The following is a 16702-nucleotide window of genomic DNA, read 5'->3' on the forward strand; positions in this document are numbered from 1 at the left end:
CCCGGTGCAAATCCAGATCCAAATTATTACTGTAAGGCAGTTGTTTGTGTCATTTAGAAAATATTTTTTGTAAGGTATCAATGTAACTTAAAGATTGTGTCAGCAGTTGCATAGAAGGTGACTAGCTGGCACAGCTTCTAACTGCCAAAGTTTGGGTAATTCATAACCTGTTGCGTAATTCTTCATCCACCTTGGGATAAGAGAAGTCTTAAGGCATTTTAGCCTGGTCTATAGTTTTTGTCAATATGCACCGAATAACATAAAAGTCTGTAGTGAAAGGCTCTTGTGTTTTTTTCCTGTGCCAGTAGAAAGGAGACTGAGTAGTCTGGGAGATGAGCAGCCGTAACTACATTCTTCTTGGAAAACAGGAGGAAAATAGAGCTAAATGACTCTATTTACTTGTCTCTGTTTTTGTAATTTTAGATTTTGAATTGTAAGAGTTAAATTAGTTAGTTGATACCAACAGAGCAATTACACATGAAAATAGTTGCTCAGGGAAGAAAGATGTTGCATCTATGTTTTCTTTGAAAATCTAAATGGTTTATGAAACAGAATTTTGAAAAGGTTTGCTTTTTCACCCACCGTCTTCCTTTCAAAAGGTAAGTTTTAGGCATGCTTTATGCCCTTGTCTCTGTCAAGAAGCTGGATGCTATGCTAGTGTTTGATAGCAACTCTTTGCTGCTTCTTTCTTTCTCCATTTAGTTTTCTGTGGAAAAAAATTAGAAAGCCACTGTCCAAAGGGCAGTTCAGAAGGGGAGGAGCAGGAAATAGAGACTGGAACAGAAGTAGAGCTAGGGCTATATATCCTCTCAAGTTTTTTTTACAGGGGAAACAGGCCAGTGGAAGAAAACCTGCTCCACACTCAAGACTATTCTTCATAGCAATTGTTGGAGAGTCAAACTTCCTGAAGAGTAAAAGCAAGGAGGAAAAAGTTGTAGTGGTGTGTGTGTTCCCCTGACTGCAACACTTTTCTGCTCCCTACCATGCTGCCAATTTGTCCTTGTCCCCTCTGTTGCCAGTAGGAAGTAGCGGACAAATGACTTTGGGAGTCTCAGACACACAACTTCAATATCCTGTGTGATGTGGAGCCAGGTGTTTCTCTCTGATTCTTACCATTCACTCCCATTCCATCTTTTTGTTTGTTATTTGAGTCTTCCCTTTAGTTATTTCTTACACTGTGATTTTCGGTTTGTATTTACAAATGACCCTCCCTATATAGGATTGCTGGAAAATAATACAGCTACTGAGACTGCATTTTGGCATTTATTTGGTACATTGAGGAGATTCTTATAAAAATATAAGTCAGAAGACACATAATACAACCTACCAGAAAAGCAAGAGTGTTTATGGCAGAAGGCCAGGATACTTCTCTGAAAGAGTCCCTCTAGTTCCCGGAATGGGGCTGAGGATGTGATTGTGAGGCTTTTGTCAATACCACTGTTTTTCAGATCCCCTGAAAGTAAGCAGTGTGAAAGACTAACCCAGAGCTGTGGTATTCTGAAGTCTCCAAGGGTGTAGTCTGAGACATTTTTCTTGGAAAATAATCACAATCTTTGTGTTTTGAATCTTGTCCTTGTAACAAGTGTTTTCAGTAATCTCACTGAGGAGTAGAAAAGGCAAGTTAGAAACAAAGCCAACATTCACAGCTTGTGCAAAAACACGTTTGAACTCCAGTGAATGCCATGCAGTCAAATAAATTATTTTTGTATCATCATGAAAGTCTCTGTTAGTCCTCTTCATGTCTTCCTGTAATCTATCCATTAGTTGATGTGTAGTCTCTGAACTTGTTCTGCATTCTACAGAGCATAATGTACTACTGGAATACAACACAGTTTCATTATACGGAATACAGATCTAATTCTCACTGTGTGTTTTCATGTGTTATGTATATATTTAAACTTTCTTTTCTGTTGTAAATACCAGCAAGTGGGCTAAGAAAAAAAAGAGAAGAATTCATTTATGGTTTTGAGCAGCTCACAGATCATAAATACCATCAAGAAACTATTGAAGAATGACGACATTTCAGTCTAAAATTGTATTCTACTAATGTAAAGAAAGAGCAACTAGTGGTGGTGAATTAGTTTTGACAGAATGTGTCTTTTCTTAAATAGTGCATAGCAGAATGAATATACCTCAGTGGAAACAAGTTAACCTTGTAAAAAATGTCAGGCAGTTGAGTTAATCCCAGTCTTAAATGGAGTTTGAATGTGCAGTGGTGCTAAATAGTGTCTTTGATGGTATAGCCCTATTTAGCAATTGGTGGGAGTCACATGCTGGTGGGAAAACAGAGGGTATGTCCCAGACTGGGGGATACGATGAGATGTAGAAGCAAGACTGATGTTGAACCAGGACAGATAGAAGAGGGGCAGCCTTGTGAGCCCAAGCACCCTTCATTGTTAATATTGCCATCCTGCTCACAAGACAGAGCTCCCACTGTGCTGCAATGCCATGGTGAAGGTCAGTGGGGGCTCAAACACTGCTTTGTGGAGTCTCTTGCGCATCACAGAAGCATAGAATAGCCTGAGTTGGAAGGGACTTCAAAGCTCATCACATTCCAACCCTCATTCCATGGCCAGGGACACCTTCCGCTAGACCAGGTTGCCCTGTTCAGCCTGTCCTTGAAGACTTCCGGGGATGGGGCAGCCACAGCTGCTCTGGGCAACCTGTGTCACAGCCTCACCACCCTCACAGCCAAGAATTTCTTCCCAATATTCTATATGAACCTACTCTCTGTCAGTGGGAAGCATCCCCTGTTGCCCTATCTCTCCAGGCCCTTGTAAGTAGCAACTCCATATTTTTTGTAGGCTCCCTTCAGGTTAAATGTTTTGTAGGCTCCCTTCAGGGAAAGCCGCAGTTAGGACACCCCTGAAGCCTTCTCTTCTCCTGGCTGAACAATCCCAATTCTCTCAGCCATTCCTCATGGAAGAAGTGCTCCATCTCTCTGATCAACTTGGTGGCCCTTCATAGTCCATAGGGGAGTATATGCACCATTTCTTGGGGTGCATATGCAGGGGCACTGCACAACCCTGACTAACTGGCTTTGAAGTTTTGTTTAAAAAGGGCAGGTTTACTGCCATGTTGTCTTCACTAGAGCTATCTGATAATTTTCTGACGTAGCGAAGTCTAACATGACATTTTGCAGTCTTCAAAACCCAAGTCTTAAAATCAAGAGATCTTGGTGTCCTAAGTTTCCAACAAATCCAGACTTAAGTGACAGCTGCCACAAGGCTCCAAGTTCCAGTAGATGTCAAATATGCGGGACTGACAGACTGACCCTTATTTATATCAAGGGGGATCTTGTCAGTGTTATTAGTAGATGATATTATATTCTGTTTTCTGGACAACTGCTTTTGGTTTCCAACCATAAAAAGCTTCTGATTGATTTTGGTGCCACCTTCTGATCAACAAAAATTAGACAGCTTTTACAGTGAAGCATTTGCTGATGGTGAGTTTGCATGCACTTCACACACAGGATGTTGGTGGTGCAGAGACTATGATGTTTTTGCAGGGTTATTCTACAAACCTCACCCTCTCAAGACAGGACTACAGCTACACAGATTGTTTCAGCTTAAAATCATGCTGCAGATAAAAACGTGTCAAAATTATCATTCTTTAGGGCAAATACTTCTGGTTTCATAGATGTCTTGATGTGAAACATTCAAGGTCTACTAGGGATTTTTTTTGTCTTGTATTTGCAATATGGATGTTCACAGTAATAGAACTTAAATATCAATGTATACTACAAATTTTGGAGTGGTAGGATGTATAAACACTTATATTTATGATGATTATTATCTTATATCCATTTCCATAGGAACAAGACCATTTTGTTTTACTTCAACATTCTGAAATGTGCCAGCCCCGTAGTATTAATAAACCTGCAGTGCCCTACAACACAGGTGAGTGAAAATGTAGAGATAAAATATTTTCCCTGCATCTTAGTCATGGTGCTTAAAAATGAGACATGTATTTGTTTGGATTTAAAAATTGCTGTTCATTTCTTTCAAAATAGAACATGGTTGTTTTATAAATTACTTGTAGCAAGCACACTCTCTGTAGTGTGTGACAGTCAGAAAAATGAAGTGGAAATGGACAAGATTGTATATTTTGGATAAGAGTAGACAAAAAAGTCCACTGACTTGAACACAACAATTTTTTATTTATGAATTCATCGCAGGCAGCTATCCAGTAGTATTCAGTGCATGCAGAAAATATTGATTTATACCTAAGGTTTTCAGAGCTGAACCTGTTCAAGAAACTGTGCATATTGTCATTGACAGGATTATCTGGGTGTGATTAGAGCCTATGGCTCTTTCAAAAGTGAAGATTTTGAAAGCTTATTCTTGCCTTATGTCACAATTTGTACTCTGTTTGTTGTGCTGTGGCTCCTCGTGAAGTTGTGAAATAAACCTAGTCACTGCATTTGTGTGGGTTAAGATTAATCTCCTGATCTTTCTTGCAAGACAATTTTCCTGATCATAAAACATGAAAATCTCCAACAAGAGCAAGAACCCTCTTAACACTGGCTAGTTGCTGTCAGAATGAAAACTTGCTCCATCAGCTGCAGATTTGCTTCACGAATCTCCATCTGTCCACATGCAGACATTGACACTGTTGCCCTGCAGTCTTAAGACTCTTTTACTAGAACAGTTCAGTCTGTTCAGAAATATGAGGTCATTATGTGGGATTTGACTGGTGGTGTGGTCAGGTTGGCAATGGCCATGAATCAAATTGGGTGAAATACTTGTTAAAGGAGAGTTTTTGGGAGCAGAGTAGTTACTTTGTTCATTTTCAAATATGCAACATCTCCAAAACTAAGAATGCTGTTTTTGAATGCTGTTTGTTACTGCAGATGGTTAAATGACGGGTCGTTTCGAAAAATGCTGAAGAAATTTTTTTTTATCATTCCTCTTTTGAACTGCAAACAAGGTCCTTCATTCCTGACCTATACATATAAATATCAGGAGGAAGAACCCCCAAGAACTAACATGAGAGGAGCTTCAGTTCTTGAATAAGGCTGGATTTGAAAACAGTTAATACAGTCCATTGGATCCATAGACAGGACATTTCACTGCCTGTTTCATAGATAGCAAACAGGCAGTGTTTAGTAAATAGTTTATAGTAAAGTGTGTACTTGTTAGTCACCTGTTGTCCCAGCAAGGACAAAACTCTTCTTTCTTTGTTCCTTGGCCTGTGGGTAGTCCATAGGGCTGAAATACTCCTATAGAAAGACCCTCTTGCAGTATCTGCTGCGTTCTAAGGATTAGTACAAGACCTCTTCCCAAAATTCTTTTTGGTGAATTACTTGTGACAGAATGCCCTTTACATGAAAGACAGTTTTGGTGCATGATCTCTCTCTAGTACTTGGACAGCAGAGCTTTGCAAAGGGTGTTTGGATAACACAGCTTTGGAAACAACCTGCCTTCTAGAAAAGGCTGAAACTTTCTTTAAAGATGGAATTCAAACCACCTCACAGTCTTAACGCTGAGGAGCCAGAATGTCTGTCCTTAGTGTGATCCCAGGGACCAGCAGAACCTTCAGAGTCTGTTCATTGGGGCAGCCACTTCTCCATATCCTAAATCTAAATCACAACTTCTCAATGGATGCATTCAATAATCCCCAGTCCTCACCTGATTTCTCACATTAATCCAGTTTATAATGGCTATACCTTGAGTCATGTGAGCATCATTCTTGTCATAGGCATCCCCTGGCTTTGTAAGTCCTTTCTTAGTCTACAGTTAAAAGTCACTTTTGGGTGATTTACACCTAACTTGACAATATTTATATAGATGTAATTGACTGAAGAGGTTGTGTAAAATGATGGAATAACAGTACCCGAGACTTTGAATTTTAGTGAGACTTTCTTTAAATAAAGTTCTCCTTATACATGTAGTAGGAAAAAATTGTATGTATCCTGTGGAAGCAGCTGTCACACCACCTTGCTCTTATATACAGCTGATGATAGATATAGAGGAAGACTTGAGAGGTTTTTTCTTGCTGCCCAGAAAAATAATACTCTTTTCAACAGACTGAAAACTCTTCTTGCCTATCAGAATGTGTAGAACCGAAGAAGATACAGAGAGGGGCTTGATATGCCAGATATGAGGAGAACACACTTTGAAAGTGTTTTCTATCGAAGAATTCTAGAAGTATTCATTTAGGGAATCAAAAGGAGAACATATCTTTTCTAAATCTGGCAGTAAACATTAATGAAGGCAGTGGCATTTTTCTTGCTTTTTCATTACACCGACTTTCCTTACCCTTCTCTACCCAGAGTGTGTCTTTACTTATTTTTTTCTTTTCTTGCAGCTTTGTGTCTCAAAGTGCCCAGACAGGTTTGCAACCTACATTGATGTTCAGGCTTCCTACAGATATAGACCAGATCAGTGGAATTACTTCAGACAGTTCTGCAAACCTGGTTTTAACAATCCTCGCAAGGTGTGTATGTATCTGTAGATGATAAAGTACATTTTTTCTTCAAGCAGTATTTAATATGCATGATTTTATTGAGCTGCATCAAAGATTTGAATTATTCTGATTTCAACATATGAGGAGATGTCCCATTTATGTGATTTGACAGTTGTTTAATCCAGGCTGAAGGTCTTGAATGCACACTAGACCTCCACTCTTCAAATGATTGCTGTTAGCTTAAAAGACTACCTGCAGCTACTCATTCAGTTGCAGTACTGTGGCAAGCAGTATCCTTTAGCACTTAAGTACCCCACAGCAGTAGAGTGTCTCAAACCAATTCTTAAGGCTCCTAAGTCATCTATAGCTACTTGGAAAGTTAGCTAAGAAAATTAATCTATCCTTCATATAACTGATTTTGTACTCAAATGTACTGCGTTACTTTTCCCATCTTTAAAATGTCTTGCAATTCAGCTATATTAATTGGATTAAAATCTTACTTTTCTTTAAGAGAAAAGATAAAGGGTAGGCAAGGAACAATTGTCCAGTCAGTTCTGGCTTAGATGCTGATCCAAAAGTCTTTTCTTTTATGTCACTAGAAAAGAAAAGAACAGTCTTTTCCCAAATCACAATGACAGTTTGGATTCTCACTTAGATATAAATGTATCTTGCAGCTCCACCAGTGAAATTTGGGGAGGAGGCTACAAAGCCCAGTTTGGGGCATTCCTTCAGACTGTGTGAAAAACAAACATACTGTTATACTGTTATTCAGCATTCCTATTTTTTCCCTTTTTAGTCTATTGCTCAAGTCCTACGTGATGAAGATTGTCCTTCGATGATCATTCCAAGCAGGCCTTGTGAGTGATTCTACTTCTTATACGCATCTTAGCAGATTGTGAGCATTCATATTAAAGCACAGCTCCAGTCTGAAATGTGTTTTGCGGCAACATCACTAGGAGCTGTTTGTTATCTGACATTCACATTCATTCAGTTTTAAAGCATAAATAAATTCAATTTGATAATACAAATATTTATTAATATTAATATTAATGTTAATGTTAATATTAATATTTGTATTTGTATTTGTATTTGTATTTGTATTTGTATTTATTAATATTTTTCTAACAGTTGTCTGGGAATATTCAGCATGAGATCAGGTCAAGCTGAGCTCTTGAATCATCACTGATAGCAAAAGCTCTTCAACTGAAATTGTGCCTTCCAAACAAGAGCAAGCGATGCCATTGGCATACAAATGTTGGAAGGATCATATGGCCAGGAGTTGAAGTTCAAACAATACTTCAGCCCAGTTACAATGCAGCTCTCTTTTCAGTGCAATGCTGGCTATGCAGGACATATGGAGGAATTCTGGAGCAAAAAATATCACTATGGTCAGCAAGTGTTTCTGAGTAGATAACCACTGATCTCACAGCTCATCTCAGCTGCACAAGTGTAGTATTGACCCAAAATCTTACAGAAGGAGAAATTGCTGTTTATTTTTGCCATACTTCAAAATAGGGATCATGTAAACCAGGAACATGTCATTAAAAGGAGAAGATATGGATTAAATTTCTAAAACATAGTCTGAATTTGTATGAAAACTGAAGTACTGACCCAAAAGACATAAAATAATTTGCAAAGAAGCTCTTATATTCTTTTAGACTACATCAATGAGCAAAGATTACAGCGGGAGGAAAAGATATGTTAAGATATGTTGCTTAATCATTTATTCAGAATAATTGCTGGGGGAGATAGATCAGACTGAATATTGAGCCCTGGCATCAGTATTTGTTGGAATCTGGTAAGGAAAGCACTGAATGGTTATGTGAAGTACACCTCTGAAGGAGGACTCACCTACTCTTCTCTTTGAAATGAAACCAAGGATGTTCTGCAGCAAAGAACAGAGTAATGAACAGAAAAGAAATGAGTATGCAAACACTTCCTTTTCTCGCTTTTTTTATAATCTCCTCTTCCCTCTCTCTAACCAGTTGTTTCTGTCTTTTTTCCATTGCTTCATCTCCAAGAATATCTAGTGATAGTGGCTGGTACTGGAGCTCATCTGGCATATAAGGAAAACAACACTTGCTGTTATATATTGGTTTGGGGCTAATATGATTCATGATCAGTCAAGTTGAATCTGTCCTTGGGGGCTGGTCTGATTATTACCATAAAATGGCGTATTTGAGAAGCTGCAGTTTTTATAAGCTGCCCAGATACTGACAGAGAGTAAGTTCCACATTTATTACAAATTCTTAAACTCCTATGTATAGTGCTGTTGTTATTTTGTAGGACCTAGAGTCTCCAGTTGAAATCTATGATCCGACCCTGCCTGAGCTTAGACAAAAAGCTTCTGAGCATAAAAATCATAATCTTGAATGCAATGGCTCTTCCAAGATTTGTCAAAGTCAACATATTGCTATATAATCAGTTGAAAAACAATTGCCTGTGAATCGGAAATTATTTAAATATGTTGCAAAACACACATGATAAAAGCAGAGCTTGACATGAGATGTAATATGCAGGCTTTGTTTTGGTATTTTGAATAGTTCTGAAGAGATGCTTCCCAGACTTCTCCACGAAGAATGGTGTGTTGACCGTGGCAAATCAGACTACATTCAAAGATGGAAGAGGGAAAACAAGAAATGTAACTGATCTCAGGGAAGCTGCAAAGTAGGTTTTACCCTTTTTCAGTGTTTGTTGGATTCTGAGATTGCACAATAATTTAGTAATTTTAAAAAATCAGAATCTGTTGTAGCAAATGACTGGGGGTACCCAAGCTAGACTCAGTAGCAAATGGTTTCTCTGTGCCTGAGCACTTCCAAAGTTCTATTAAGGAAATCCAGTACTGTGGTGTGCAGAAAGGAGCAAAAAGTGCAAAAAGCCTAAATCTGATGGTCTCAGTCATTTTTTGAAATAATTCTTGCTTTTTCTAGCAAAAATAAGTTTTGCAAGGAAAGTTACATGAGGTTTAAAATGCAATCCTCCTGCTGCAGGACTCAGGCCAGCCAGGAGTGACCTTGGCTATGCTGTTCTGTAATGACCTTTCCATTGCCATGGGCTGGTCTAGTACTTTGGGCATCTCACCTCATCTGAATGCTCCTGCTTCTGGTAAAAAATAATGTATTGGGCTATTCTTCAGAAAACTATTATATGGGCAAGCATTCTGCAGAATAGAAAAACAGTTCCATGAAGTTGCTTCACTGACCTGTTTTCTGGTTCTATGCTATTAGCAGTTCTAGAGTCACTACTGTTTGTCCCTTGGTACATTGCAGATATTGATAGTATACACTTGCCTTGTGACATAATAAGCAATTCTGACAATAAAGCCTTTTTAATTAATTTTTTCAGGACTTGTAGAGACATTCTTATGTAGATTTTTCTTTGCTGTAACTGCGATTGATGTTGGTTTGATGACAGAACTGGAGTATAGCTGTAAAAAAATTGTAGTATACTCTTATCACTACCAAAGATATTTCAAATTCTTTCACTGATCATATTTGTTGTTTAAATAAATTCTCCTTTTCTACCTGAAGCAAGCTTTTGTTTGATTTTTCTTTTCTCAGTGGCATCAATAATGTCCTGGATGCAAGATCAGTTGGAATGAAAATTTTTGAAGACTATGCCATTTCTTGGTATTGGATTTTAATGTAAGGGGTCTTTTGGTACTTTTAGTGTTTCCAAACTCATTTTGGAATGTGTAGGAAATAAAAATATAGATTGTGTATGTATTTGGTACATATTCTACTTTAAAACTCAAGGAGAAATTGTAATTTCCTTTTATCACACATGATAATAAGATAGTTACAGTTCTGTGGATGAAGTAAGGATATTACAGCATACATACATAGAGTGTTAGTTGATCTGGAATAGCTTTTTAATGTCTTGCCAGTCAGAAAATCAGGAGGAGCAGGGTTCTGTTGCAGCACCCATGTGTCTAGCAATTCCAAAACTGAAAAATCTTAATAAAGTAACTTTCAAGCCAGTTGCACTTGCCAAGTATCGCTAGTACATATATAAAACAGATAGTTTCTAAATTTGTGCAAGCAATATTCAGTTAAACCCATTATAATCCCTAAGTTCAATATGAATCCATAAATCCAATACAGCAGGCAAAGCAACATCAAGAACAAAAATTATTGAACAGTATTAACTTTATCTTGCAATTAATATTAATTAATCACCAATTAATTAAAATGCAGCACAAAAACAAGAGAAATAGCTTCTTTGTTGAAGCAAATATGTAAGTATTTGTGAACTCCGAGCCCATTAATATTGGTTTTGATGGACCAATGTGTTGATCTATTTAAACAGGAACAGAATTTGTCGCCAGGTGAGAACCTTTAACATGCATGTTAAGCATACATTAGTCAATGCTGAATGGAAATCCACAGCATTTAATACATACTTTAGATAATAATTTAGTCAGTGGAGATTTAGTCAGTTCAGAAACACAGGTTGTCAGCTTTTAAAGGTGTTCAGACACTGGTGGAAAGACAGCTTTCTCATAGTCTGATACTCAGCTCACAATATTTGGTAGCAGGAAACTCATGGATATTCAGCAAGCTTGGGTCTCTCTATCTCTTACTGAAATCAGGCTTGTGGTACAGAGTCTTTCAAAGGAGATACCACTGAACACACTGGACAGAGAACTGACCATTGTTTTGAACAGAAATTCTAAATATTGAAGCAAGTTTCCGCATATCAAATATGGTATTTTTTTGTAAGGAAGTGTTACCATTTCAAAGTAGTTGGATATAATTTTCTTCACACTTTTCACCCAATGATAGCATAGATCAAATGATTTCTGGACAAATATATTTAAGTGCCAGAGGTTGGGTGAAGTTTTTAACAGTGAAGTCTTGACACTGAAGGGAGGCTGGATTAGAATTTAAATATGGAATTGCTGTAGTCTTTTTAGCATACCCCAAAAGAACTACTGCTTCAAGCCTCAGTTTAAGGGAACTAGTCTGTTGAAGACAGTTGCTACTGTGTACTGAATTTTGGTGTTACTAGGACTCATGTATAGCTAAAGATAACTTTAGATAAAGGTAATTTACTGCTTTCAAGATGGAGCTCCAAAACTACAACTTTTCTTGAGGAATACATTCTGAATTATTCAGAATGGAAATCATTCAGAAAGGGAAAATACATCAGGCTAGGAAGCCATTAAAGACATAGGACTTAAGGCAAACTTAGAAAATTTTAACTAAATACGCTGATGTGATTTTTTATGATCAGGCTGCTCCATTTTTCAGCATTGGTTATTGGCTAAATAAGCTGGGAACATTCAGAAGAAAAGTTACTGAACACAGGCGAGAAGAGGGTTTAAATTTTTTTGAGTCTGTACTAATACAAAATTTGCATGTAGCACCTACTAAAAATAATGAGACATGAAACGTTCTTTAAAGCATCTGAGCTGGATATTTGTTCAATGGGATTAATATTCACATTGCTTTCTTCATAATTGTTTAGAAAGCCATGCGGAGTGAAAAATCCTTTTGCAATAATTTTTTCCTTTCTGTCTTGCTTTCTAGGAGTGAAATGAAAACAAATATTACATTACATAATATTACATTACATTACATTAATTATTGTCTTGATGAAGAAAAGGCACTGTAAATATCTTTCCTAGGGACTTCATAGAAAGGCTCTTAGCAGTTTCTTTCTATGCATCATAGTGCCCTGATGATTTCCTCTTCTGATTAGTAGAAGCAGTGATGAGTAGAAATTATGTCCTTCTAGCCACCTGATGGTTTTTCTCCTAAATGTAATTCTTTTTTTTTTTCCTAGGAAGCTTCTAGAATGTTGTTTACTAACATTTTTTCTTTGCAAGCAGGGATTTTCTGTGGAGGACATAAACCAGCAACTTCCCCACACATAGGTATCCCTCCAATTTAACTTTCTGTGCTGTAGATTAGACTGTGGCCTGAAAAAGGCAGTGAGTTTTTCAGCTGGTGTAAGTGACAAAAAAGGCATTCTATTAATCCCATTCAACCAGCCTGAGAACCTAGTACCCATAAACATTTCAAGCTCTGCCCTGTGAGATCATCATATATAAGCTGTTTGTTTGTAATGGCAGATAACAGCCATGAGAATGTATTTCATAATGAAGATTTTGAAATACTTTTTTACAAATCATGCTATTATGTGAGATGAAGGGACCCTCATTTGAAGTAAGAGGAATGCAAGAAAGTGAATAGATTCTTACACTCATTTTCCCTGTGTTTCTGTTCCTTCACTTTCTAGTGGACTGTTCATTGCAATGATGTTGAGTCTGCTGTTCCTTGTGTTATTGAGGTTCACAGCTGGGGTTCTCTTCTGGATTTTCATCTTTGGTGTGATTGGAATTATTGGTTATGGTAGGTGTAATTTTCTAGCCTCTGAGACTATTTTTTTCTTACTGCTTAAGTCTGGAAAATCAGTAGTTACTTCAATTAAATGGTACAATTGGGTGAATTAATGCCTAGTTTTAGACACAATTAATTGAGAAGGATGTAAATGGCAGCACAATGCAGTAAGAATCCAGCTGTGCTGATACTTATCAGCAGATGTAGTAACGTGCATTACCTATGCACAGTATGCTTAGTCTGTAATCACTTGTACTGATATTTCTTTCCCATATATATGATATCATAATTGGCTAGTCTCACAGTGATGCATTTTTGGGCTTTGCTTACCTGACAGGCTTATACAAAAGCAAAACATTTGTCTTGTAAGATTTTTGTTTAATTTGTCTTTGCACTCTTCATACACACTCCTATTTTATTGATTGTTTTTTAAAAGGTATCTGGCATTGTTACTGGGAGTATGATCATCTTAAAGGAATACCTGGATCTGACCTCACTGTTTATGATATTGGATTCCAGACAGACTTCAAAGTGTACCTGCAACTGAGGCAAACATGGTTAGCATTTAGTAAGTGCCCTTTTACATTTGGTATCTGTAAATGGATATTCAGGAAAATCAGTCAGTGTCTTAATACACTTTCTGCCTTGTTAAATCTCCTCCTCTACACATGTTGCTCAGAGGAGAAAGCAGAATTCCCTTTCTCTGTATTGTGTAAAAATATGCTTTTTTAAAAGAGACTAGTATATTTGTAAGGGGAGATAATGCAATCACACTAGTGATAAGAGTGAAAAAATCTTTTGTTAGGAGCATTCTACTTCCTGTGTGTTCAGTCTTCACCATGGGGAAAGCAGAAGACAGTAATTAAGTTCATCATGATGAAATTGTGCAAGGAAGTGTACTTTTCTCTCTCAGATTATTTTTTCTCCCTCTTTGAGAGCCCCAGAAATGAGATTAATAAGTCACATTAATAACTACACTTGTTTTGTGTCTTGGAATCATAAAATATGCCAAGTTGGAAGGGGCCCATCAGTATGATCAAGTCCAGCTCCTGGCCCTGCACAGGACTCTCCAACAATCCCACCCTGTGCCTGAGAGAGTATTGTCCAAATGTTCCTTGAGCTCTGGCAGCCTTGGGGCCATGACCATTCCCTGGGCAGTCTGTTCAATGCCTGACTCTTGGGGAAGAACCTTTTCCTGATCTCCCACCTAAATCCCCCGACCCAGCTCCAGCTGTTCCCTAGTGTCCTGTCACTGGTCATGAGAATGAAGAGGTTGGTACCTGCCCTTCTAGTTGCCCTTGTGAGGATGTTGAAGACCAGAATGAAGTCTCCTGTCAGTTTACACTTAGGTCACTGAATTTTCTTGTCGTCTGATCTAAGACTGTAAAATGAACCATTTTAAACAAAGTCCTACTGGAACATGACAACCTGCATACACGTTGACCCCCACCAAGAAAGGAGGAGCAGAAGAGGGAAGAAATAACGGTCGAATATTACTTGCACTCCTATTAATGCTCTGTTAGAAGACACACAGACTTTTAACTGATGATGAATGGATCATAACAAAAAAACTGCCTCTCCCTATTGGTAGTTAAATTAATAGAACAGTAGCTTACTGCTTAAATCTCCTGTCTCTTCTTTATGTCTTCATTTACTTCTGTGTTGGATCATTGAGCTTATGAGACATCTTCTATATATATTGTTGAGGCAAAGCTTTTTAGTGTGCTCTCCCTGGAGAATATTAGGACTTTATTATGCATTTTTTCCCCTGTAACACTTCAGGCTCTTCCCCTGCCTGATTCTTAGCAGCCAATGTGTAGTTTACCTAGAGTTTAGTGGCACTTTCACAAGAGTAAATTATAGTACTCAGGAATTAAATATAGTACTCAGCTTTTCCAAAATCACCCAGCAAAGTAAATAGTCCTTAAAGAAATAATCCTTGAAGAAAACGTAGTTGGAATCCTAGTCTAGAACTCATCATGTACTGACATTGCTTGCCTTTTTCACAATGCTTTGGGCAAGTACATTAATCTAACAGAGACAAACTGGAATGAGACCAACTTCAAAGAAACCTGTTTTTATATTCCTTCATGGGGAAATGGCACCTGCAGTTCTGTTGCCAGGGGTAATACTTGGGATTGCAATTCAACATCATCTGTGACTATTGGGTCTCATATTCTGAGACTATGTCTAAGCTGTGGGACCTAAAGCCAAATCTCATCTTCCTTTGCAAACCTTCATATAAGTTTTTGGATACTTAAGGGTGCTGTCCCTTCTGTCTTCCTCTCCCTCCACAGAACTTCTTGGTTTCAGCTGGAGGACACAGGTCCTGCTGCATACAATAATCTGCCCCTACTGGGCTGGTTTAAGTGTTGTCTAATGATCTGAAGCACCAAAAATAAATGGACATGTCTTAGAGTCGGAGGATGTGTGCTTCAGGCATTAAAGACTCAGTCTTCTCTAGGTGAAGTTCCCAGATTTTTCTTACTTTCTACTGCAGAAGTAGGTTTTGAACCAACATGAATAGAAAGCAGACAGAAGTAGACTCTACTGAAATCAGAGTTATGATTCAAATGCTGCTTATAATTAAGAGCTCTCAGCTCTCTAATATCAGAGCATGATTCCAGCAACGCAACTGGAAGATGGAAGTAATTTGACCAGGATGGGCCTATCTTAGTCTCTTTTTTTTTAACTCAATTGAGGTGGAATGAGCTCATGCCAGGGTAATACTCAAAGAAACCTTTTGATTTTAGTATGTCTGCATTTTAGAACAATGTAGATCAGAAAAATGTGCTCTCCATGAAAAACTTGACTCTTCATCTACTATTTTTTATTATCTAAATACTACAAATGAGCAACAGTATAGCATGAACAAATGCTTATATTATGGGCAAATTTCTTGTCTATGGAAAGTACAATTTGTAAAGGATGAATTGTATCTAAGGCTAGATACTGTAGTCACATTGAAGTTAATATTTTTCTGAGAATTATGTGTTCCATTTTTCTGTTAAAAACATAAATATCAGAGTCATATACATTCTGACTAGCTCACTGCAAATAGAATTTTTTTCAATGGGACTTAAAAACCTGTGAAATGGGATTGAAGTTTGGCAGGTGCAGTTGGAGATAGAACTGCTCAGGCAGAGAATTTTACAGAGTTCATGAACAATAGTTCAAATTACAAGGAAAAAATTACAGAAGCAGCATATTGGTTTGGTTCTTGATAAATCTAATTTCCTTATTTGCTTGTTTACAGTGATAATACTTTGTGGTGTTGAGGTCATAATCATACTGATGCTGATCTTCCTAAGAAATCGGATTCAGATTGCTATTGCACTGTTGAAGGAAGGTAGTAGGTATGTTTGTCTGATTTTAATATACATTGAATTTTATTAAATGATCTCTAGAGTGCACTCTTCTTGAGCTCCATCTTGCATTACCAAGGGCAGAAAATTGGGGTTTAAAATACAACACTGCATTTGTTGCATGAAACAGGTTCAACAAGGAATTCACAGGAGGCATTCAAGGAATATCAGTTACCTTTTAATGAGGTTGTGCTTAATAGAGCTTTCTCTTTTAAAGTAAGGTATTTCTTATCTTTCTGCTTCTTGCCTTGAGAATTCATACACTGTTAATGTTACCACATATACTTAGTGCAAAGAAAGTATCTCAGCAGAAAATCTAAGTGTGGTATGCTGTTTATAGGAGCCTGGGACCTGTAAGTGCCAACTTTACTCTGTCAATGGATTGTTCCTTGAGTCTTATACTAGTGGTAGAGGATTAGTGTTGTTTTGGCTGTGGCTTCTCTTTAGGAAAGACTAGGAGATTCTACTGGGTCCAGTCGAACTTCTGTGTGGACAGGCATAAATCTGCAGAGAGAAAAAGAAACTTCTGTGACCAGACATTGTAAGAGGATGTGGTCTAAGATATGTCTTTTTAGTTCTGAGTAA

The 16702-nt window shown here is 37.7% G+C and overlaps 1 protein-coding gene across 1 annotated transcript in view; it reads left to right on the forward strand.

The window, feature by feature from the left end:
• SLC44A5 (solute carrier family 44 member 5) overlaps positions 1–16702 on the forward strand; it is a 69036-nt gene that overhangs the window by 32995 nt on the left and 19339 nt on the right. The window contains exons 6-13 of the mRNA XM_031063764.1: positions 3815–3899; positions 6310–6438; positions 7205–7265; positions 8952–9075; positions 9969–10052; positions 12652–12764; positions 13189–13320; positions 16009–16108. Of these exons, the coding sequence (XP_030919624.1) occupies positions 3815–3899; positions 6310–6438; positions 7205–7265; positions 8952–9075; positions 9969–10052; positions 12652–12764; positions 13189–13320; positions 16009–16108 (828 nt within the window). The remainder of the gene's footprint in view (positions 1–3814; positions 3900–6309; positions 6439–7204; positions 7266–8951; positions 9076–9968; positions 10053–12651; positions 12765–13188; positions 13321–16008; positions 16109–16702) is intronic.

Source organism: Geospiza fortis, unplaced genomic scaffold, assembly GCF_000277835.1.
Source record: "Geospiza fortis unplaced genomic scaffold, GeoFor_1.0 scaffold496, whole genome shotgun sequence".
NCBI lineage: Eukaryota > Metazoa > Chordata > Aves > Passeriformes > Thraupidae > Geospiza > Geospiza fortis.